We start from the raw sequence: 25,685 nt of genomic DNA, 5'->3' as shown, positions 1-25,685 counted from the left end.
CTCCAGCATCTGTTGTTATTAGAGTTCTTGATTGTAGCCATTCTAACTGGAGTGAGGTGGTATCTCAATGTTGTTTTGATTTGCATTTCTTTTATGGCTAGGGAGGTTGAGCATTTCTTCATGTCCATGTCTGTTTCTTTAATTTAGTTCTCTGACAGGATTGGGGTTTGACCTCAGGGCTCCCTGTTTTCACTCAGCTTTTGGCACAAGGTTAGTGCACTACTACTTGAGCCATAGCTCCACTTTCAGCTTTTGGTTGATTCACTGGAGATAGAATCTCCTGGACTTTCCTGCCAGAGGCAACTTCAAACTGAGATCCTCAGAACTCAGCCTCCTGAGTAGCTAGGATTACAGGTGGTAGCCACCACCTTGAGGCCCTGGCCCTAAGTCTGTTTCGAAATTCAAATCTTATGATAGTAACTAGATTTGAAAGTTTTAAATTTGGAAGAAGAACACAATCAGTTAATGCCTATGAAGTGATTGAAGTAATGTAGCAGACTCCTAAAGTTAAGCACTCTATCAGTATTGTTATTATTCATTAAAAACTCTTATTAATCACTTGTAGAAAGATATAAAACACTGACTCAGGCTGGGTGTTGATGGCTCATGCCTGTAATCCTAGCTGCTCAGGAGGCTGAGATTTGAGGACTGTGGTTCAAAGCCAGCCTGGGAAGTAAAGTCTATGAAATTCTTATCTCCAATGAACTGCCAGAAAGCAGGAAGTGGAGCTGTGGCTCAAAATGATAGACTGCTAGCCTTAAACAGAAAGAGTTCAGGGGCGTCCAGTTCAAGCCCAGTCACCACTACTCCCACCAAAAACAAACAAACAAACAAAAACCCAATGACTCAGGATGGGTGCCAATGGTTCACACCTGTAATGCTAGCTACTCAGGAGGCTGAGATCTGAGGCTTGATGTTCAAAGCCAGCCCGGATAGCAATGTTTATGAGACTTTGTTTTCAGTTAGCCAACAGGAAGTCAGAAGTGGAGGTGTGGCTCAAGTGGTAGAACACCAGCCTTTAGTGAAAAAGCTAAGAGATATCACCCAAGCCCTGAGGCCAAGCCCTAGTATCAGCACAAGAACAAAAATTAAAAAAAAAATCACACTCTGTTCTGGAGACTTTGTTCATTGCTAAAAGAGTATCATTAGACCCTTGAGGGCAGCCACATCTATGAGCTTAGAAATGTACAACCTCAAGCTAGCCAGATGAGAACTTGCATTTAAGGAGCTCTCTAGGTGCTTGGCTAGCACACTCCAAGTTTGAGAAGTGCTGAACTGGTGTGCTCCAATAGTCACGTAGAAACCTTTAGGCTACTTGTACTTCTGGCTAAAATGACATAAAAGCAAGACAGACTCAAACAATATGCTCTGTCTTACTGATAATTATTCAGATCTAACCGGAACCAGGGAAGGCAGGTGGTAAGGTGGGAGGAAAAGGAGCTCAGGCACCTCTAATTGGAAAGCAGGTCCATTGGAACCAAATGCCCTCACGGAACAACTATAGGTTCTTATAACAGACCTGGCACATTCCATGGATGGGACAAAGCCAAGCATAGCACTTTATAAAGGAGTGGTAGGCCTGGCAACAGTGGCTCACACTTGTAATCCTAGCTACTCCAGAGGCTGAGATCTGAGGACCAGGATTCCAAGCCAGCTTGAGTAGGAAAGGCTGTGAGACTCTTACTAAGGGTACAATGCCCTAGGCCTAGATTCAAGCCCCGGTATGGGCACATTAAAAGGAAGTGGTATCATTAGCAATTGGCAAACAATTTTAAAAAAGAAGTACAGGAAAAGAGAGTAAGTTTTTGAGCTACTTACATTAACCCAGGGATGCTCAAGGACCTGCACAGCTGAAAATCGCTGATCCACATTGACCAACAGCATCATGGTGATGAGCTCCTGTGAAAAGAATATTAGACTCCATTTATTCGGCTTTGAAGATGAAAAGCTGGGTGTTCACAAATATGGGCCTTCTCTTTTAGACTCAAAAAGCACCTGTAAAAGCTCTGATCTTAACTGTGTCAACTCTACCTGAGTAGCTGAATAACACCTTCAAAGTTGAAACTATAAACGTACAGCTGATAGTTGATAGTAAAATAAAATGAAATTGGTATCCAAATATGTAATGGAGGAGAAATAAATCCTACTTGTTAAAGAATCCTACTTGTTAAAGACTAGAAAGGGGAGTGCAATTCAAATTGATTTCTTATTTCATTTTATAGAAGTTGCGTGGCAAAAAATACTTTAATATTTTTTACTTTGGCAGATGACAGGAACAATGAATTTATTTTCTCCCAATTTCTGGAATAAAGGAGGACAGAAGTGCTACTATCTAGCCAGTAAAACAAGAACCCTGGTGATTGAACACCAAGGTTCATGAATGCACACATTCTACCACTGAGCTACAGCGCCAGACTGTGAAAACCCGCTTCAGTAGCCAAACAAATTTAAGTAAATGTGTTTAGATTGATCCAAAACTTTCCAGACAGTCTATAGAAAGGAAAAAGAACTATGAGGAAGCAACCAATTTGATGGTGTTTGAAATGAAGGAAACTTCCTCACAAGCTCCAAGTGAGCTGAGCTCATAGTGACTTTGTTTTGCATCTGTCCACTTTGGACAAGAAGTTCCCAAGAAACAAAATAGTTACACATGCAACACCCAGTTCCTGATATCTTCAGGCTTGAGGACCACGTGGGATGGGCATGATCCACATCCACTGATGAAAAGCCTACTTTAGCTTTCTTCAGTTCCTTTTAACTTGGACCAGGAGTTATTAAAGCAATGCCCAAGAGTGATGTTTTTTGCTAGGTGCTTTGGGGATTCAGGAGACATCAATGTCTTTGAGCTCTCAAGTTATAGAGTTGGTAAGCACTGGGCAAGTTACTGAAGAGTCAATGATAGATACGAATGCTTCATTCAGTCCTGCAAATATATCATCTCAGCTACTTTCCCTTAGTCCAGAGGGGGATTTGTAGGAAGCTGAGGAAATAAGAGACTTGCCTCTAATATGCACCATTTTCTATATGCAAAGTGGCCAAGTCATATTTAGGACAACGTAAGTCCTACAAATTGAATTCCCCAAAGATAATTATTGTTTAATACCAAATTTTCCGAAACTGTAAGTACTTGGAAAATGATACAAGCCAGGTGTCCTTTATTCAAAATCTTTAGGGGCAAAAGTGGTTCAGATTATTTTTTGGATATTGAAATATTTACATATACATCATAAAATATCTTGAGGATGGGTCCCAAGTCTAAACATAAGATTACCTTATATTTCACATATACCTTATACACATAGACCAAAGATAATTTCACACAAAAATGTTAGCATACCTAACTAGGTTTTGGCTAGGATGTATCACACAACGTCAGCTGTGGAATTTTCCAGTTGTGACATTATGGGGGCACTCGAAGTTTCACATTTCATAGTATTTTTTATTTTAAAGTTAAAGATAGTCAGTCTGCATACGTTTAATTAATTAAAAGATTTCACTTTTGTTCCCCAAAGTTGATCATCTCAGTGTAAATTTTTTATAGTTTTTAAGATGTTGAACTACTACTATTTTAAAAATATGTTGAAATGAACGCAAAAGTCACAACTTTACTCATTTCAAAGCGTCTATTCAGTTATATTCAATATATTCACATTGACATTGTTGTGCAACCATCACCACCACCCATCCCTCTCAGAAGTTGATCTTTTAGTTTAGTGGCACTGAAATTCATTCACCATATTCTCTCCTAACTGTAACTCCAGTTATCCTTCAAGGTTTCACATAAGTTATGGCTTCCCCATAGAGCCTTTGATCACCTCAAACTATGTTGAGGTTGAGCTTTCTTCCCTTTGCTTATTTGCATGTATGACTATGACTTATTCATAGATTACTCATTTGCTGAGTGCACATTGACCAGTAGTTATGAGCCAGTCGTGATATAGACATATAGATGACATAACAATAAGTTCAATGCACTTTCACAGAATTCACATCATGGAGGAGAGAGTTTGGAAGGAAACTACATACATAGGACATAACCTACTAGGTATGTATGTCTATATATCTCTTTAGGTAAATAAATACAGATAGGTAGTCATGCAGTATTTCAGTTGGACACAGAAAAGCAGACAAGGAAGACAAAGCAAGTTAGGCATGGCTTACGAGCTACAACTGGAAACAAGGTAATATGGGTAGTGTGGGAAAGTACTGTATGATGGCTTGAGACCATCATCCTGGCTATACAGGAAGCTGAGATTGAGAGGACTGAGGTCCAAGACTAGCCCCAATGGAAAAGTCCATGAGACTCAAGGTACTCCATTCCAACAAAAGAAGCAGGGCACGGTAGTACACACCTGAGATCCAACTACAGCAGAAACTTAAAACAGTAGACTCTTAGTCCAGGTGTGTACCCTGGCAGGAAGCAAGACGTATCTCAAAGAATAAAAAATAAAAGCATAAACAGTGCAGAGCCAGGCACTGGTGGCTCACACCTGTAATCAACAGGCTGAGATCTCAGGATCATAGTATTAAGCTAGCTCAGGTGGGAAAGTCCATGAGACTCTTATCTCCAATACACTACCACAAAAAAAGCCAAAAGTGGAGCGCTGGTTTATGTGGTAGAATGCTAGTTTTAGGCAAAAAAAAAGCCCAGGAACAGTGCCAAAACCTTGAGTTCAAACCCCAGGCCTGACACAAAAAAGTGCAAGATAGGACTGGAGATATGGCTCAAAGGTAGAGCAACTGCCTGGAAAAGAGGAAACCTTGAGTTCAAACCTTAGAAATATATACATATATATGTATATATATATATATTTAAGGAGGAAGGAAGGAAAGAGAGATAAATGAGAGTTTTGAAAGAAAGGCCGGCAAGAAACAAGGAATTATGTCATGAAGAAATCTGAGATGGGTTTAAGCCTGGCAAGGGTGGAGACCCTACGAGGCCTTGTGAAGGTGGAGGCACTCAATCACTTATTACTAACACTCAATGTCTGTCAAATCTTTGTAATAACATCTACAGTGTCTGTCAAATCACCATTTATGACATCATTGGTCTCTGAATATATGGATTGGGAATCAACCATTTCATTAAGACATCCAGGCTCCATGAAAGAAGGCACTGGAAACCTACCTTTGCAGAATCAGAAACATTGTCCCAGTATGGAGGAGGAAAGTCCACTTGCCCCATCAAGATCTGATCAAACAGCACCTCCTGGTCATCACCACCTCTGTGTAGATGAATGGCAAGGAGAAAAAAGCACTGAAATCTCAGCTGAGGGCTGATATTTCTTGTCATTCAAAGCACTGGAGCTTTTTCCTCTTAAGTGTGTAAAACATTTTTTTAAATAAAAATTTTAAAGCTATTGAAAAGTGCAACTTTTTTGTCAATGAAGAAAGAATTAATTTTTAAACTAAAGGAGGAAAAAATTATGGAGGGCATACAAATTAGTACACACAACATGGAATAAAAGAAGAGGCATTGCAAGGGAAATTATGATGTTCTTTCTGTCACCAGCTCCTTTGTGTGAGAAGGGCCAATAGATTCTCTGAGACTATAGAGATTCTTTGTTGGTGCTGAATGAGAGATTGCTATCCATACCCACGAAATGGAGGGAAACCACAAAGGAGGATGTAAGTGATTACACCAGCAGCCCAGATGTCCACCTTTAGTCCATATCTGGAAAAAATAAGTGATACTAGAGTTAGCAAAATTAGCCAGGGCTAATTGTAGGGCATGCTAAATTAGATGACCCCAATTGCAAACAAAACATAAAACCATCCAATCAAAAACCCAACCTAACAAACAGACAACAACAATTAAAAAAAAAACCCTTCAGTGAAATCAGGCAAGGTACTATGTTGGCGTTTGAATTACTCAAATTTGAGAATTAGAAAATCCCCAATGACTTCATATCTCACCCTAGGGATTTGCCAGTTAGGGTTCCCTCCTCATGCATTCTATCTTTCTGCTCTTTGGGTGCATAGTTCCATGAGAAAACTTATGTCCAATTGGTTATAATGGAGACTGTCATGTGGGTCCAAGTAAAGGTTGGAATTGCCAGTGAAAAGATAATGGGCCAGGCGACAGTGGCTCATGTCTGTAATCCTAGCTCCTCTGTATGCAGCATGCAGTTATTATAGTCTCCTGTAGTTATTTCCTTCAACCTCCCTTATCCTGTCTTGCTCCCATTTTCATCTTCTTGGTGATACATCAATTTCTGCTGGAGTGTTCAATACCCTTAGGCATGAGAGAGCTAGCTGTTAGCTATCCTCTTCTGGAGGCTGAGATCTGAGAATCACGGTTCAAAGCCAGCCTGGTCAGTAAAGGCCACGAGACTCTTATTGCCAATCAACCACCAGAAAACTGGAAGTGGCACTGTGACTCAAGTTGCTCAAGTGGTAGAGCTCTAGCCTTGAGCTGAAGAGCCCAGGGACAGCACCCAGGCCCAGAGTTCAAGCCCCACGACTGACAAAAAAAAAAAGAAAAAGGATAATGGGGCTCTCTCTCTCTCCTCCCCCATACTTCTCTCTCTCTTTTTTTTTTTTTTGCTGATGAACAGCATTTCAGAATGTTGACTATGGCCCTAAAGAAGAAATAGCTCTTTGTGGGAAAAGACTATTTGTCTCAGGTTAACCCAAGTACAAATATTATCCTAACCACTGAGTCATGAGGTTATAGGTGATTTCACCCATCTGAAGAGTTTCATTGTATCCATGTGCAAAGTGGAAGTAGGATTATTTACAGGAAAATGAATTTAAGGAAATGAATTTACGACCTGGCAGATGGTAGCTCCTTGGTAAGTAACAGGTTATCCTACTTTTTTTCTCCCCACATTCTAAGGTAATTTCATTCAATGTCTTCTGTACACAGAAACGAGTAGATAGCTAACAACTCTCTCATGCCTAAGGGTATTTACACTCCCGAAGAAATTGATGGATCACTAAGAGGATGAAAATGGGACCAAGACAGGATAAGGGAGGTTGAAGGAAAAAAAACTATAATAACTGCATACTGTATACAGCAGTATCTGTTTCTTTTATCTCCAGAAGGCAGTTAATTACCATTGATGTATGTTTTTGCTGTGAGTCCTAACAAGTTTAACTTTGTGCTTGATATCTTTTTTTAAACTTTCATTTTTAACCAAAGGCCAAATAGAAACCTTAAACCGGATTACAGTAATTGGCAACTGGATGGAGAAAACGGCCCCTATTGTAAGTGAAAGAAAGTGGGGGGGGGGAGAAGGAAGGAAGGAAGGAAGGAAGGAAGGAAGGAAGGAAGGAAGGAAGGAAGGAAGGAAGGCAGGCAGGCAGGGAGGGAGGGAGGGAGGGAGGGAGGGAAGGAGGAAGGGAGGAAAGAAGGAAGGAAGGAAGGAAGGAAGGGAGGAAGGAAAGGAGGGAGAAAGAAAGGAGGAAAGAAGGGAGGGAGGGAAGGAAAGAAAGAAAACCCATGAAATCTAATTCTGTGTAGGTGCAAGAGCACAGTACTACATTTCTTGTTCTTGATGCTGTGAGGTCTTTTGAAATACAGGTGAAGCACTTACCCAGTTTCAGCAATGATTTCTGGAGCAACATATGTTGGGGTGCCACATACAGTGTACAGGGGGCCATCAACAATTGTGGCCAGTCCAAAGTCACCCAGCTTCAGTGATTTACTCCCATCCTGGTGTTCATAAACCTAAAATTAAAGCAAAAACAAAAACAAAAAAACCCATTGCCTTCAAATCAACAGTTCACAGCTTTTCCCTGAAGAAATGGGGAATGCTGTGGTTTAAGTTTATTATTCACAGAGTCAAAAGCATTAGGCAATAATGCAAGGATACTACACAAGAACATCGTTCTTTACTTTAAAACTGGGCACTGGTGGCTCTTGCCTATAATCCTAGCTACTCAGGAGGCTGAGATCTTGAGATCAAGGTTAGAAGGCAGCCTGGGAAAGAAAACCTGACAGATTCCTAGCTCCAATTAATCACTAAAAAGCTGGAAGTGAAACTGTGACTCAAGTGGTAGAATGCCAGCCTTGAGCAAAAAAAGTTAAGGAGACAGGGTACAGGCTCTGATTTGAAGCCCAGTATTGGACACACACACACACACACACACACACACACACACACACACACACACCAAGCAAGCAAGCAAACAAACAAAAATATAAAAGGACTAGAAAACAAAATTGGTTAAGCAAGTGAACCATCATTCATATAATATGATGTACATAATAATTAAAATGGTGATTGGGATTATGGCTGAAATGAATTGTTTGTGTGAGGATAGCTTTGTGGAAATTGTCCATTAAAAGGAAAAAAGAATGTGCAAAAACAAGTATTTGAAATGATATACTATTGGTGTATATGTCTCTGAGTGGTAGGTTTGTGAATAATTATCCCCCTTTTCCTTATCTGTATTTGACTTTTTCCCTTCAATTAAAATCTATTTGCTCAGTAACATGGAACTTAGAAATATCTAGTGCCATATCTACAATTTATTCTTCATTATTTATTCTTCATTGCAATATCTAAAAGTTTTAGACATGTAGTTCTTTAGAAAATGAACTAAAATACCTACACACATATTAAACTACTTTATTTTCAGTGCTCTGTGTTTCCGACAAGATCTATTTACAATTTTTTATTAATAATTGAAAGGGATATTAACATTTCATTTCACCTGTGGCAATTTGGAAAGATTTATCAGGTGCTGAGTCAGCATGCAGTCCAGATTTCCTTATTAAGGTAGTAAAAGTTTCCAGTCTCTCACCCAACAAATCAAAACAAGAATGCCTGGGATTCAGGTAAGTATTCATACTCCTTTAATTCTAATTCATGATCAAATCAAATGTAGATGTTTAAAAAAAAGCATGCCAAGCAACTTTATTGATTGCTAAGAAAGGATCAAAGGTCATTTTGTATCCTGTCAGGGCCTTTGTCCTAGAATAAATAAGATAAAGGAAAACAAATCACAATAATTTATAATTCTAGTATTTCCAGCCCAGGCAATCTTCAAGGAGGGGCCTCAAAGAAATGGCGAAGTTTTCTACATACATCAAAATAATTCACCTAGCAAGTCAAGGCTGGCATATTTTTCTGTTATCACTCTATGATCATCTGTTCTTGTAGTCTGAATCTCTTGCACAGTGAGATGCATCTCTACACATCAGGAGCACAGTTATGCTCCACGTGCTGTGTCTTTCTGCCTTTGGAAAAAAGTACATTAACTTTGCATTCCACTGCAGCACAGAGTACAGATGTCTGGCTAGCTAAGCTGCAGTTATCAGCAATGGCCATTTGAATCCAACTGTTTTGGCAAGGGAAGGCAACCTGATTCTCCTCTGCAGTGAGAAGTGTCTTATCCCTGTAGAAATGATTGTTTTACATCTTGCCTACACTCAGAACATGGAGTCTTCTTCCCCAAGGTTCTGCATCATGGTCAAATTTGGGCTGTCCTAGAGCAAGCATCCAAAGACTTGTGTGGTTACCTACACTTGGGTTGTTAAGGCAATGAAGCCATGTGTCCTATTGTTGTCTGTGATTGTCCTTCTTACTTAATGAAGGAGCCATGCAGCCCTGGCTATGACAAACGGCTTCGAATCAAGACTTTGGAACAACACAATACTATTCCCAGTCTACGTGCTCTCAAGCAAAAGCAAAAGCAAACACTAAATGGGAGCTCTCTCATGCCAGCTCTTCTGGTCATCTAAATAATAAGCAAATGTTTTTAATGAACAGAAATGTGAGCTGGAAACATCTAGTAAATTGTCTGTCTAGTTTATTTCCCAGATAGAGCAGAATTGTTTATTTCCTTCATTTCATTTTCTTACTAATAACTTCTTGCTTTGATGTTCTTCTAGGACTAAACATTCACGATGTGTGCGTTGTGAGGTTATCCAGATTTTGATCTATTCAACCTCATTTATACAAGAATTCTGTAGCTTTTTATCTAACCATAATGCCTATATCACCTAACTTCATTCAGGAGTTTGACAAAACCAGATGTTGGAGGATCTAGTCATTAAGTCCCATTACAGTTCTGAATATGACCATGTAATTCTCTTACATGTAGAAAGGGTTTTGTTTATGAGCATCTGGGTTTTACTAGGAATCCATCTAACTATAGCCATGTACTAATCACATTTAATATGAATGAGCAGTAGAGTTAAAGGTTTCAATAATTAAGAACAAACGTGAGGTTCTGGATTCAATCCCCAGCACCATAAAACAAACAAAAATGAGAGCCAAAAAATGTCACTAAAATGTTACTTACAATGTAAAAAAAAATTCAGAAGAACCTAAAATAATTACACTTTTATAAAGGCTTAAAATATTTAAATATGTTGAACATATAGAAATGTGTACATATGTATATATAAACATATACCATATGCATATATATATACATATATACATACACATATGTATTGGTGCTTGATAGGCAAATGCTTGACTATTTGAGCCATACTTTCAGCTCATTTTTTTTCTCTGTGTATTTTTGTTTTTTGTTTTTTTTTGGGTCCGATCGTGGGGCCTGAACTCTGGGCCTGGGCACTGTCCCTCAGCTCTTCAGCTCAAGGCTAGTGCTCTACCACTTGAGCCACAGTGCCACTTCCGGCTTTTTTCTTTTTGCTTATGTGGTGCTGAGGAATCGAACCCAGGGCCTTGAGCATGCAAGGCAAGCGCTCTACCACTGAGCCACCTTCCCAGCCCCTCTCTGTGTATTTTTGAGATAAGGTCTCATTTTTTGTTTAGGCTGCCCTAGACTGTGATTCTCCCTGGTAATAGTTGTGAGGACAGGAACATACCACTATACTTAAGATTTTTCAGTAGAGGTGGGTTTTGAGAATTTGTTTTTGACCAGAATCTCTTCTGGTCTCAGCCTCCTGTGTAAGGCCTGCACCACTATACCCAGCTATTGGCTGTTTGCAAGAACAAAAAGTTAGTGAGAACAAAATTTTTGCTTGATCAATCCTCTCAAGTAGCTAAGATTACAGACATGGGCCTCAAGTTCCTGGTTTGAAGCTGTAATTATTTTTTCTAGTAACTGGGTTCGAACTATAGGTCTCCTGCTTGCTTGGGATGCTTACTTGGCTGGTGCTCTACTATTTGCACCATGCCTTCAGCCCAGGTTTTGCTAATTATTTTGGAGATGGAATCTCATGGAATTTTTTTCTTGCTTGGGATAGCCATGAATCAAAATCCTCAAGATCTCAGTTTCCTGAGCAGCTAGGATTAGATGTATAAGCCACCAACTCTCAGTTTGAATCTATAATTCTGATGTTCAATTTTTTAAAAATCTCTCTTTAGTCACTTATATAATTCCTTCCCCCTCTCGTGTGGCAGTAAAATTTTCTTGACTATATAGAGGCTCAAGTGACATTTAAGACAGACAAAAACAAAACAAAAACAAACTAAACACTAAAAACATTGTACGCAATTGAAAACATTTCATGGCAAAAATACCTGAGAAGTGATTCAACAAATGTTTTTGTAGATAAATGCATGGCCAAGCGCTAGTATAAAATTTTGTTTTACTTCTTGTCAGGGAGGGAAGAAAACAAGGTTACTGTGGAGTTGGAGTTTTCCCTCTCAACACTTTGGGAGAAGGATGGGAAACAATATGTTTCAGTGCTCCTTCTCTTCCAATAGGAAATTCCCCTTTCCTCGGCTTACATCCGGGGCTCACCACCAGTGCCAGCTGCAAACCCAGCTATACTCTCCTTCTCTTTGACAGAGCCAGTTGAAGAGGGCTATGAGCAAGGCCATTTGTGAATGTAACCAAACTTTGTTAAAAAATCATAGCTTGTTCAACACATCTGTTTCAAGCACACACACACAAACACACACACATGCACGCACACACATATACACACATTCTCGCAAAACCATCTCTGCTAAGTATCTTCCTAAAGAGAAGCTATCCCTTCACTTTAAACCAAGTGTTTAATTAAGATTAGAAATCAAAAAGGCCTCTTACAATTTCCCATTCTGAAATCCCCAGTCTGGTTGGTAAAACTCTCAGAATCAATTCTGCCTTGAGTCAACTCAGTGACTCTCATCATTCTGGACATTTTCAGAAAGGACATTAGCAAGTTGCCTTTATAGACTTGGACACCCTGGTTCGTTGAGTGGGGTTGCTCTGGATAAGGAACATTTGGCTATATTTTAAAGCCTCTATAAGCCATGACCTACACATGAAGTGGGAGTATGTTAATTGTCAGTCAAGGAGTGTTCACAATGTGAGACACTTAATGTTCAATTCAGGACCTTTAAATACTATAGAGGGTCCCCAACATTTTAAACACCGAGGGGCTATTAAAGAGATGAGGATTAGTGCAAATTACCTAGTATAGAGTGCTTTCACTGTTTTAACTAAGCAATAAAACGGTGTAATTGTACAGCACTAATTGAATGCAGCCACACATAATTGTGGGTTGCCATGTGTATCCTGTTACCATAAAGACTGTCAATATTTTGTAAGCTACTCTTGTGATCATTGCAGATGGCTACAGTCAGAGAAGTTGTTCTCTAGGGTTTATTATATGGCTATAAAGACATCTCATGGTTTGACAGACTAAATGTGTTAAATGACAGCAATTATGAAAAATATTCCAATTAAAAGCTGAAGCCATGTCCTACCAAGAAGAGATATAGTGAAAGGTTGGGGATCGAGATTTGGTGGCTTATTCTATCCCTCCCTCCCTCCCTCCCTCCCTCCCTTCCTCCCTCCTTTCCTCCTTCCTCCCTCCTTCCCTCCCTCCTTCCCTCCCTCCCTCCCTCCTTCCCTCCCTCCTTCCTTCCTTCCTTCCTTCTTCCTTCCTTCCTTCCTTCCTTCCTTCCTTCCTTCCTTCCTCTCTCTCTCCCACCCTCCCTTCTTTCTTTCCTACTTTTCTTCTTTAAAGAAAAAGGGTTTTATTTTCGTATCCTCTGTGTTTATCTAGGGTTTTGTGCTTGCTGTAATTTGATGAATGGTTATGTATATATGCAGGATTTCCCCTGGATGGGAAATTGAGACCATTTGGAAACATTATTTGAAAGAATAAAACATTTAATATATAGTCATAAAATGCAGCCGGTGGCCATAAAATAATATGAAAATCCACAGATAACCTGAGCCCAGGCAAATGGTTTCAAGGATTTCCATAATCGAGAACTAAAAGTTGACTAATGTAACAGATGTGTTGGGGGAAAAAAAACCATAACTCTCAATGTTGCTACAAATTCAAGGGTAGTCCTGTTGAAATGTTGGCTAATGAATCATTAGTAACCACGAATAGCTTTCACAGATCAGCTCAATAGGTACTAAAAATGATTTCACCAAATAGACTTGAACAAAACTAGCGTGAAATTGAAAAAGCCATGGAAAAAAGGTCAATTTACTCTTTTACCATATAAGAAGTCCTTTTAAAAAGACATTGATTTCCTCCATCCATAGTATATGGCCTTTCTGATGCTTTCTGAGTAGGGAGCTATTTTGTAAAAAAGGTACTTTATAATCACATACTTTGGAATTAGACATCCTGGAAAAATAAATTCCAATGAAAACATTTTATACCCACATGTTGAACACTCATGAAAAAAATAATGGAGACAAGAGAAGTTGCCTGGAAGTCAGAAAGAAAATCTGAAAAGAAGTTATCATATTAAAGGAAAAATAAAATCACTGGAAATTGAAGAAAAGATGATGAAGTGAACGGAAACTCCAAGAAATTTGATTTTCATCCTTGATTTAAAATAGTCATGAAGCTATCTATAAGGGGGTTTTGTGCAGCTGCATGGTGATACTTGAAGCACGTACATTCCGGATCCTACGAGGAATTGTATCCTAGGACTTTGCCAAAACTATGGGAACTTAATAGCATTGCAGTTAAAAAAATGTTACATGTTTGTCACACAAATAATATCCGGTATGTCGTTGCAGGCAACATTGGAAATGACAGGCCATTTACAAAGTGAAAAGCTCTTCCAAACTCATAGTCTCGATAGCCAGAAATAACCATTGTTCACATGATAGGCAATGCCTTTCTGGAACTTTCTCTTTCTTTCCTGCTCTTCTTTCTCCATTGAATACTACATCCTGAATGTTTTCCCAAGTGAATGAGCATAAATTCATGTAATTATTGTATGTGCTGCTAGACATTCCCTTATTGAGATATACCATAATAATCCTCACTTCAATAACTGCCACTGTCATTTATTGAGCACACAGGAAACACCATGGAGATGCAGATGCTATGTACATTGTCCTAGATGATCTTTACAGCAGTCCTGCTCATTAACTACTCTTACTGACATTTTGCAGATGAGAAAATTGAGACAGAGAACGGAAGGAACTTGCCAATGTCATATAGCTAATAAGTAGCAGAGTCAGAATCCATATTTCTATCCAGAATGTCTGCTTGCCACACCATTACACCTTTTAACTGTCTAATGCCCTGAGGAAAGCTGTTTCAATATGACCTGGGATTGTTCCAACCAAAAATATTGAGATGGTTGTGCATGTGCATGCGCACGTGCGTGTGCGTGCACGCGCGTGCACACACACTTCCCTTTACATGGATCTGATTCCCTCCCTTACGTTATATTTCTATAAAGGCTTTGGCTGTCTAATGTTGTACTAAGCTCTGAATGTTATATTCTTCCAATACATATGAGATAACCAAGGATCACAATAAATGCTTAAAACAAAAAACAAATGGAACACAAACCAGATACTGGTGACTCATTTCTGTAAATCCTGGCTATTCAGGTGGCTGAGTTCTGAGAATCAAGATTCAAAGCCATCACAGGCAGAAAAGTCCACACATACACACACACACACACACACACACACACAAGTGAAATGGACACACTAGTACACCAAATAATATGTCAAGAAAATGTCATTTGTGTTTTTGTTTTCTTCAGCTTTCATTCAAATTCAGAGAGTAGATTTTTTTAAACCATTGATCAATGATAAGAAATGGATCAGTTTTCTTCTTGGACACTTCTAATAATAACTTATCTAGGATAAAAACTGTTTACCTATCAGAAACTTTTTTCTTTTTTTGATGGTTTGATTATACTCAGTGAAAATACTTTTTACTCAGAAAGTATGAGTCTAAACAGATTTTAAAACTCCACATTTTCTTACTTCACATCTACAGGGTTGTAATTTTGTAGGCAATTTTGCCCTGGAAGCTCCCACAGTAAATATCTTAAATTTCTTTTTTTAAATCTGCAATAACTAGTATATGTCTAGGACAAGCAGAAGAGGTCAAAAGCTATGTACACATGACCATATAACCTGGTGCTAAGCAAAATGAACCCCAAGATAGGGACACAAGAGGTTTTATCTTCCTTGTTGTTCTTTTTAATGTACTTATAATGTACTATGTGATTTTTTTTTGTTTTTTTGTATGTTCTTCCCCCATGGTACAACCCCTGTTGTCAGTGTATTTAATTCCGGTGTCCTGCATCTTGTATATACATTTTTCTAATTTGGGGAAGGGAAGGGAAATAAGAAAATGCTGAAATAAGGATACAGGACGACTCATTGTAACAATGAGATGTACAAGACAGTATGTTGAAAATGAACTTTACATCTTTGCAGGAGGAGGAGGTGGGGAGGAGGGGGGGAGAAGGGCGGGAGGAGTTGGGGAGATGGGAGGAAAGGGAAGGTAGGGGAAAAACAAAGGAGGGGGTAACTTTTTTCTTATGCTAACCCTAAGTCTCTGCCCTACTAATGTCTGTCTTATCTTTAGCTTGAGTTTAGTGCTCTCAAATATAGCACAGGAAAGTAGTCTGTCTTCTACTTGACAGCCCTTCTACTTTGGGATATGTGATGAGCCTTCCATTTTCCTTCTCTGGATGAACCCTGGGTCCCTAACTCAGTGTATCAGTATTCCTGCAATGGGTAATGTGCAGAGAGAAGGTAAAGGACCCTTGGATAGTCACACTCTTCACTTTTTCCAGGCAAGGAAGTGAAGGGCACATTAAACTTTTTTTTTTGAGTTGTTGGGGTGAACTTGCGACCTAGGTGCTGTCCTTGAACATTTTTTTGTTCAAGGCTAGTGCTCCACCACTCTGAGTTACAGCCCCACTTCTAATTTTAGAGTGGTTATTAGGAGATAAGAGTCTCATGGAGTTTCCTGCCTGGGCTGGCTTTCAACTGCGATCCTCAGATCTCAGCTTCCTGAGTAGCTAGGATTACAGGCGTGAGCCACTGGTGCCCAGCTCACATGAATACACTGAAGCCCTATTACACTGGACTCACACTGAGTCTCATGGTCTTGCTGAGGCCTTCTGTTAACTCATATCCATTTTCCTGCAGTCAGGCAAAGCTCACCATTACTCTTCTTGTGTAGTCATGAATAAAGCTAGTATGTCCAAATGACTTATTCTGGTGGCATTTATATTTATGACTTATTAAATTTCACCTGACTAACTTTAGACCTCTGTAGAGTCCTTTGGCTCCTCACTGGGTGGACCTTTGAGACTCAGGCAATGCTGATGTTGGGTAAGGCTAATGTCAGAACTGAGGCAGAGCACTGGCTCTTTTCGCTTGGGCAGTCTCCAGTCTACTCATTAGCACATTGTGATGGATTGTGTTCCTAATACAGTTTGACTTGCTTCCATGTTATCTGGAGGTTCTGGATAGACAGATAGAAAATATTAGGAAAAAACTCTGCCTACACTGAACAGTTACAGACCTTTTTTTCTTGTCACAAGTGTACAAACAATGTATAGAATACCAGTTACACAGACCTTACATTGTATTAGTATCATAAGTCATCTAAGGATGATGTAATATGTATGTATATATCTATATATTACATACACACACATATATATATATACATTTACACACATATGGATGTATATATGGGGAAGAGTGGAGGTTATATACAAATATTATACCACTCTACATTTGGGCCCACGGCAGTGAAGACTTGGGTAACTCCACAGGAGTTGTGGACCCTGAGGAATTGTTATAGAAAGGACTGAATACAAATCTACGTACGCGTGGTTTTGTTCATAGACTCTTCTCATTCTCAGATGCACACTTTGTCAATCAATGTGGGTGATCCTGCTACTCACACATTTATTTTGAGACTAAGAGTCTTAGGTTTCAAGCACCAGGAAATTCATTATCTTGTGAGCTTAGAGGTTCCGTGAATAGAATTGAATAAGAGTTAGTTAGGACACAGACTGTGATGATCACCCCTTACAGTAAACAGAAGAATGTATCACTGCATATCATTCATTGAACACAATGAGGTACTTGAGCTAGACGTGTCATTTAGTGGGAGGTACAAATCCTTCACAGAGAGTTTCTAAAGGAAAATTTATAACCACAACAATCAGATTCTCCTCTCTCTCTCTCTCTCTCTCTCTTTCTCTCTCTCTCTCCTTCCTTCCTTCCTTCCTTCCTTCCTTCTGGTTCGACAGTGGGACTCAAACTTGTACCTGCCATTTTCTCTCACTGGCAAAAGCTCTAACAACTGGGCCATACTTTCAACCCCTACAGAGTCTTTAAGAAACTGCCTTTTTCTGGAGAGTACTGGGGAAGAGTTTGGGAGGTAAAAGGTTTCAAACATAACTTGCTAAACTTGAATACAAACATTGAGTTTATTTCTGGAATCTAAAAAAATATTGATGTACTTTTTTAAGCAAAGACTAAATTTTATAAGGAAGTGATACCTGTCTGTAAGTTTGGAAAAGATTTGTCCAGTTCACTGGAAGAAACAAACTACTGATGATGTTGCTGCCAAGGTATTTTTGCCATCTAGTGGTCACTACTGAAAATTGCAAGTGTTGAATCATGTTTTTAAAAACACAGAATGTGGCATGATGTATGAAAATAGAATAAAGAAGCCCACTAAATACAGTCATCAAAAATACGGAGGAATATTGGTGGTGCTAGCCCACACCTGCAATCCTAGCTACTTAGGAGACTGAGGCTTGAGGGTCAAAGTTTGAAGTCAGCCCCAGCAGGAAAGTCTGTGAAACTTATTTCCAATTAAATACCAGAAAGCTGGAAGTGGCTCTGTGGCTCAAGCAGTAGATCACTAAACCTCAAAGACAATGCTCTGGCCTTGAATCAAAGGCTCAGGACCAGCACACACACACACACACACACATACACACACATACACACACACACACACACACACACACAGAGGGAAGATAGGAAAAAGTAACTGGGGGAACAAATCTGATCAAAGTATGGATGGAAATATCACAGTGGATCTCCTTTGTAAGAACAAATATGAGAGAAAAAGATACTAGTGTTAATGTCCACATAAATTTTCTGAAAACAAGAATTCTCACCTGACCTCAGATGATATATTTAAACCAACTGGAAAATTCCAATACATACTTATCATAAATAAATACCTTATTTACTGATCTTCATATAGCTGAATCAAAAAATAAAGGGAAGAAATATCTAGTCTTGTGTCACTATGTAACATTACAATATATCAGAATTTCACCAAGAATCAATTCAATGCCATATAACTCTACTTTAATAAAAATTTCCTAGGGTCATGATAAATTTGTATGAAAAAATAAAATCACATTGTAAAAGAAAGGAAGTGCCTTTAGTTATTTGTTTTGGTACACACACACACCCACACAACACACACACACACACACACACAGAGTCTCACAAGTGCATCTGGAGATCCACTTGTACCCATTCAATGAGGTTTTTATTGGGGCCACTGTGACTCCTCCGTGTAATGGAAGAGTTGAGAAAAGGCATAGACTCCTTTCATATGCTCTGTCCCTACTCTAGGAGAAGTAACTCATTCACTTATGCCCATCTCATAGGATTATTATGCACCAGGCTTGATAACAAGCAAACCAAAAAAGAACTACATAAAAATCATTGTTATAATCACTTTGGAGGCAAAGTATTAGCAATGATACAATAAGAAAGAGGTGATTTTTTTTTGAGCCAGTTCCAAGTTTTCACCTAAAATGTATCAGTCATATATTACTGCAAAGCCTTGAAACTCTGAGGCTAAGATACATTTTAATATTGTGCTATAAGAATTAAAAGAAATAAATGACAAAAGTTTTGTGTACATGATAGAAATCTAGAACTGAGTCAAACATTTATAAAACCCATTTCGCTAGATGCAATAAATATTAAACATTTACTAGCAAAAGTCTTGTTATCAGTTTTATACTTCAAAGGAGTTTATAAAGATTTGTAGTGAACCAGTAAGCAAAATTTTTAGTGTGACCACTTTACAGATTTAGTCATTTTCCCTGTGCTAAAAAGCAAATTGATTCAAAGTTTTTATATTTACTTAGGCATAGAACTTAAAAACAATAATCGATAGCTTTCCATTCATCACAGGGCAAATCCACACATAAACAAGTGGACCATAAAGTTTAAAAACAATGTTAATAAAAGAGAAAAAATAATTTTCACAACAATATTGTAACATTTTGCTGATTCAAGGGCTTGGACTCAGTGCCTTGTAATCTTTTTTTTTTTTGCGGGGGGGGGGGGTCTGGTTGTGGGGCCTGAACTCTGGGCCTGGGCGCTGTCCCTCAGCTCTTCAGCTCAAGGCTAGTGCTCTACCACTTGAGCCACAGTGCCACTTCCGGCTTTTTTCTTTTTGCTTATGTGGTGCTGAGGAATCGAACCCAGGGCCTCAGGCATGCAAGGCAAGCGCTCTACCACTGAGCCAACTTCCCAGCCCCATGCCTTGTAATCTTGTTCAGTTTGTTTATGGCGGGCACACTGTCATTGAGTTATGCTTCCAGCCTGGCTTTTTGCTAGTTAATTGGAGATGGAGTCCTGGGAACTTTTCTGCCTTGGCTGTCTTCACATCATGATGTTCTGATTTCAGCTTCTTGAGTAGCTAGGATTACAGGAGTGTGCCCCTGGTTCCCGGCTTATATACAATATTATTATAAAGCACTTTCATTTTAAAAAGTCATTTAACATTCATTATATTTAGAAGGGAAATAAAAGAAAGAGAACTAATAATTATGTGTCTCTCTGCCTTAAAAAATCTCCTTAAAGAAGGCTAGAAGGAGTAAAAAATTTTGTTCAAGGTCATGAAACTAGCCAATAGAAGAAAAAAAAAGAAACAGAAAAAAAAAGAAGTGCTTGCTTTCAAATTTTCTTCCATCTGATTATAAGTATTGGGTTTTCTTCCATCTGATTATAAGTATTGGGTATGTGCCAGATGCCCTGAAACTCTTATCTCCAATTAACTACCAAAAAAAAAAAAAGAAAGAAAAAAAAGAACCAGAAGTGCAGCTGTGGCTAAAGTTCTGGTAGAGCAACAGCCTTGACAGAAAAAGCAGCTAAAAGACAGTGTCCACACCCTTTGTTCAAGTACCCAGTAATAAATAAGTGAATAAATAAAAAAATACTGCATATGTGGAGGTGTACCTCCACAGATGATTTTTCTTTTATATTTCCTCAGAAAGTTCTGAAATTAACAAAGATCTCATGTGCAATTAGTGATGCCATCCTAATATCCACCCAGTAATAGATTTAGCTGTGCAAAATTTACCAACCCTAAAAGTAAGAAACTACCATAATGGATTCTCTTACATTTTCATGTAGAAAAACCATTATTTCGAGTAATTGCAATTGTTATTAAAGTTGTTCAGATTCTGTAATTGTTCAGATTCTTAAATTAAAACAGCAAGAAAAAGGAGAGTTTTTTTTTCTTTTTGGTTAATGAAAAGCAAAATATGTTCCAGTGGGACAGCCTTTTAAAGGTATCCTATACATTATGATTTTTAGCAAAACAAGGCTGCCATATAAGCATTTTAGCCATTTAGAGAGTTAATGCTATAATTAAGGAGCAAATGAAAAATGGCTGCCTAAAACTGAACTGCAAAGGAAAAACAGGAGGAGAATTGGACCTTTAATTTTCAATCAGTCACTGGAGTTTTGGAGCTTGGAGAAATTATTAACAAAGGCCTCGTTGTAAGTCCTTTCCCACAAGACAGTCCTACATAATTCAGGATACAGGAATAATGAATGCGGAGATGAGAGAAAATTGCCCCAGTTTGTGAAGGTAGAAGAGAATGTTTATGCTACCACGGAGACATGCAATTAAGTCAGACCTCTGTCACTTGACCTCAGCTGCCTTCATTAGTCAATAGCTTCAAGATTACCAACATAATTGCAACAAACTGTGTACATATTTATTTCTGAATGCCTATCTTCTTGAAGACCAGCTCCTTGAAGTGATGTGTTTAGCCAAGTTCATGGCCCATAACAGTACTCAGTTAACCTCCGTTTAACTTATAACTTACTATGTTCAAATGGCTTTGGAGTAAGAATTAAGTTGGGATCTTGACTTTTTCTACTGATCAACCATTACAACTATGAATGGGTCATTTATCTTTTAGGTGTTTAGTTTCCTTCTATGTGAAATAGGACAGTAAAAGAATTCACTCCAAAAAGAGGGCTGGTGTCTCATGTCTGCAATCCTAGCTACTCAGAAAGGCTGAGATTTGAGGACCAAGGCTCAAAGACAGTCTATGCAAGAAAGTCTGTAAGGCTTATTTCCAATAAACCTCCAAAAGGCTGGAAGAGGAGCTGTGGCTCAAGTGGTATTGGACCAGTCTTGAGCAAAAAAGCTAAGACACAGAACCTGGGCCCCGAGCTCAACCCCTTGTACTGGTGCTCGCGCGCACGCGCGCGTGCACACACACACACACACACACACACACACACAGAATTTATCCCATGATTGAGAAGATTAGACAAGACAATAACTGTGAAGCCCTTACTTAGCCCAAGGCTAAGCACAAAGCTCAAAGCACAGATCGGGTTCTCATGGCAGCAGATCTCATTTGCTTCTGTCTCTGTGGTGGGAGTTGAGAGGCTCCTCAGCTTTTGCCTTCCCATCACCTGGAGGAGCTGGCTGCAATGTGGATTGCTGAGCCCTGTCACCAGATACTATTTCTGAATTGGCAGAGGGGCATGGAGACCCAGAAATTTGCATTTTTAACTGGCAGCTGGAAGTAATTGTCATGCAGGGCGTCTTCAGACCACCCTTGGAGAAACACTGCTTTAGAAAAAGAATCCTCAATTCCTAAGCTTCTAAAGAGACCAGCAAACTAACAGGGAGTTTCAAGTTATTATAGGATGCTCAGGGTGGATCATGGAAGTGAAAAACAGCTAGCATTTTGATCGAAGTCATACATTTGTGTATATAATTCATTTCCAACCTGAAAAGACAGTAACATTTATACTGTGACTCTCCCCTACCTAGCCCTGTCTTTCCGCCTTTTTTATTTTCCCCTACTGTTCCCTCAGTAACTGGGCTTCTGATCCTCTTTTGCTGCATGATGAACTCTTCCTTAGAGATAGAAAATTCAAAAGCAAACAAAGTATTTGTAAAGTGAGAAAAGATGTCTTTGATTTTTAAAAGTCAGGCTTCATGCTTATCTCCCTCCCTGTAGCATACCTAGTGGCTCTAAAACCAATTATGATTTATTTCCCTTAGGCTTTAGAGCGTAGGAACTACTAGTAAGTGATCAGCTAGCAGACTAAAGCAAAGTCTGTTAGGGCTTCTCTTCTTTTCCCAAGTAAAAATTCTTAACAGAAAAGAGATATGGATTTAAAAAAAATGGTGGGGCTGGGAAGGTGGCTCAGTAGTAGAGTGCTTGCCTTGCATGTCTGAGGCCCTGGGTTCGATTCCTCAGCACCACATAAGCAAAAAGAAAAAAGCCAGAAGTGGCACTGTGGCTCAAGTGGTAGAGCGCTATCTTTGAGCTGAAGAGATGAGGGACAGCGCCCAGGCCCAGAGTTCAGGCCCCACAACCGGACCCCCCCCCTCCAAAATAAATAAAAATTAAAAATAAAAAAACCCCTCTACTTTGTCCTAGTCTAAGATGTTAACTACAGCTTTAGACTTGTGGCCTCTCTTCCCATTCTTATGTCTGGTAATTATTTACTAGTAAAGTGAGACACTTGTACTGGGGATCAACCATAGTCAGCCTGAAAGGCTAGTTTTACATGAGAGATGCAGGCCAGCTGGCCTGCCAATAAGTTGTTAAGGTGTTGGGAAAGGGGTGTGGGGGGTGGGGAGAGGGAGGTACTGGGACTTGTACGCAGAGCCATGAACTCTCATTTGTCTTTTTGCTCAAGGCCAGTGCTCTAACACTTGAACTAGACCTGGACTTTTTGCTAGTTAAATGAAGAATCTCTTAGATTTGTCTGCACAGGATGGCTGTGGACCTGCATTCTCTGATCTCAGCCTCCTGAGTAGTTAGGATTACAGGGTTAAACCCCCAGTATGCCTGTCTGCAAAAATTGTCTAAGAAGAAAGTAAAAGGGAAAACGTGTATTTGCTCCCAAGGGCATGGAGCTCAGAGTGCCAGAAGCTGGCATTCCTCTTACCAGCAGGTTCTCTGGCTTGATGTCCCGGTGTACGATGTTCAGGCTATGCAGGTATTTGATGGCACTGGCCAGGTTGTATAGCATCCCACTGGCATCTCGCTCCGTGTATTTGTTAGTGGAAGTAATAGCATCAAAAAGGTCTCCTCCCTGAGAAGAGAATAGCAGTGTAAGAGCAGCATGTTAACAGATGGGCGGATGGGCCCCAGGCTGAGGGGACTGACAGACCGTGAAGGAAATGAAGAATGGATGAGGATCTTTGGGTTCTTGAGGGCTTTCCCTGCCTCTGCCTCTCAAAGACCCAAAAACTCTAGGAAGATTTCTTTCTTCATTAGAAAAGACAGTCTCCCTTCTGCTTGAGCTAAAAGGAAAAAGAACTCTCCAATAACAGACAGCGGCCAGCTCCCCAGCCCCCAGGGAAGGGGAGGTGGAGGTAGACTTGATCCCCAGATCAGAGGCCTAGTGACACGTGGCATATGCTCCCAGCATTACACCAACTGACAGCATAATGACACAGTCATAGCCTTAAACCTCCTCCAAGGATATGCAGGTAATTCTGTAAATTGCACCCTTAACAAATTGTTCCTCTGCTGCCGAAATTGTTCCTCTGCCTCTGAAATTATTAACATACACGTGTGCATGCTCCCCTTGATTCTCTAGATTTAGCTCTGTCAGAGTGGGTGTAGTGTTTCTTTCTCTCTCTCTCTCTTTCTCTCTCTCTCTCCTCTCTTTCTCTTCCTCTCTCTCTTTAATGTGCTTCTTTGTAAGGATCACAGAAAAAAAGAACCAGAAATGACTAGATGAGGGAGAGAGAAAGGGAGGGGGGAGGGGGGAGAAATTTCAAAACAAGTTTTCTAGGACTATTATTCACTGGCACTTTTACTTCCCTTGTTCTTTGCTAATTTATTGCTACTTGGTGAAACAGCATAATTTTAGGGTCCATTTTAAGTTCTATTTATTTAAAGCCCTTTCAGAGAATTTGCATCTGATTTACAAAAGATGTTTGCGTCTTTTTACGTACAATGCACCCAAGAGCCCAAACTCCAAATGCTTACATCTGTTACTTAATTCGATAAGGGACTTGTTTTTTCTTCTCAAAATAGCAGAAGCAAAAGATAGTCCTGGTTGGTGAACAATTTCCGATATCAACATCTGGTCTGGCCTCTCTGTATTATCATCTTTGCTCTGGAAACTTCTCTCACTGACCAGTCAATAGAATCATCCTTCTGGACCATCTCACATGTAATCATTAGAGTGAAAGACTTCTCTGTATCATCTGGGTTTGCAGTCCTGTGGCTACAGAGTCACGCTTCTCTCATCCCAAGATCTTTCTGCCAGGCATCCTACATTCTGAACCCACCTTTGCCATGCTGAGGTATTGTTGTCTTTCTTCAGGACTTCACCACCCTTTCCCATATCCTGAGAGGAAGGAGATCTGTGTTCTGCCCCCAAGCAGTCCTCCCAAATTATTATATTTCTTCTCTTTATACTGCATGCAGAAGATTCCTTCCTTGGTTGGAGGGTTTCCAAGAAGGATGAACCCCAAGCTTGTCCTCCTCAGCCCCAAACCCCTTTTCCGAATGTTTCTTCCTCTCCTTTTCTTTGTGTGTGCTAACTCCTGGGGCTCTCTGTGGCCTCAGGAAGGGCCAACTTCTCTAGCACATCTGCCCTTCTCTGAACACAAGAGCAATTTGTATATGTAATGGAAGAAGTCTGAAGATCGGGTTTTAATAGTTAGGAAATGCCCTCTTAAAAACTACTATGACACTGTAACTCAAGTGGTAAAGTACTAGCCTTGAGCTGAAGAGCTGAGGGACAGAGCCCAGCCCCAGAGTTCAAGCCCCATGACGGACCACCACCACCAATAAACAAACAAAAAAAAAAACAACCAAAAAACTGCCACTAGACTCTCTCCCAGAAAACACTCCTTATTTGTCCCATAGCTTCAGGCAGTCCTTATCAATCCACTGGACCCTTTGAGTTTGAGAAGAATGGCCCTACAGAAATTTCTTAGAGATATCTCTATGGAGGCCTTAAAGTCCAAAGTATGGTTGAACTCACAGGCCAGGCCTTCCCAGGGAGCTTCCAGGCTCAGCTCCAGGAAGCCCTGGATATGACCAAACCTAGAGGATGGTCTAGTGGCCCAACGGAGGAGTCCTAGTGTTACATTATAGGGCCTCTCCCCCCAGGAGGATATCTTGGCTGTGCAGACAAAATTCACACAGACCATTAAGTATAATGAAGGCCCTACTGCAGTCATTCAACTGCCACAGCGATGAAGCTTTGTCATAAAGTGTCTCTTCAACCCTTGAGTCTTTGCCTCTGTTTGT

General features: G+C 39.8%; 1 protein-coding gene across 4 annotated transcripts in view; it reads right to left on the bottom strand.

Annotated features, from left to right (window-relative positions):
* The window catches only part of Dclk1 (doublecortin-like kinase 1), a 346,512-nt gene that overhangs the window by 31,058 nt on the left and 289,769 nt on the right, over positions 1 to 25,685 (bottom strand). For all 4 annotated transcript variants that reach the window (XM_013031454.1, XM_013031455.1, XM_013031457.1 and 1 more), the window contains 5 exons: positions 23,359 to 23,505; positions 7,539 to 7,672; positions 5,597 to 5,674; positions 5,129 to 5,225; positions 1,819 to 1,899 (listed from right to left, as the gene is read on the bottom strand). In XM_013031454.1, the coding sequence (XP_012886908.1) occupies positions 1,819 to 1,899; positions 5,129 to 5,225; positions 5,597 to 5,674; positions 7,539 to 7,672; positions 23,359 to 23,505 (537 nt within the window). The remainder of the gene's footprint in view (positions 1 to 1,818; positions 1,900 to 5,128; positions 5,226 to 5,596; positions 5,675 to 7,538; positions 7,673 to 23,358; positions 23,506 to 25,685) is intronic.

The sequence above is a fragment of the Dipodomys ordii genome, unplaced genomic scaffold (assembly GCF_000151885.1).
Source record: "Dipodomys ordii isolate 6190 unplaced genomic scaffold, Dord_2.0 Scaffold140, whole genome shotgun sequence".
Lineage (NCBI taxonomy): Eukaryota > Metazoa > Chordata > Mammalia > Rodentia > Heteromyidae > Dipodomys > Dipodomys ordii.
Note: the sequence above shows the minus strand (reverse complement) of the source record. Positions and strands in the feature narration are given on the sequence as shown.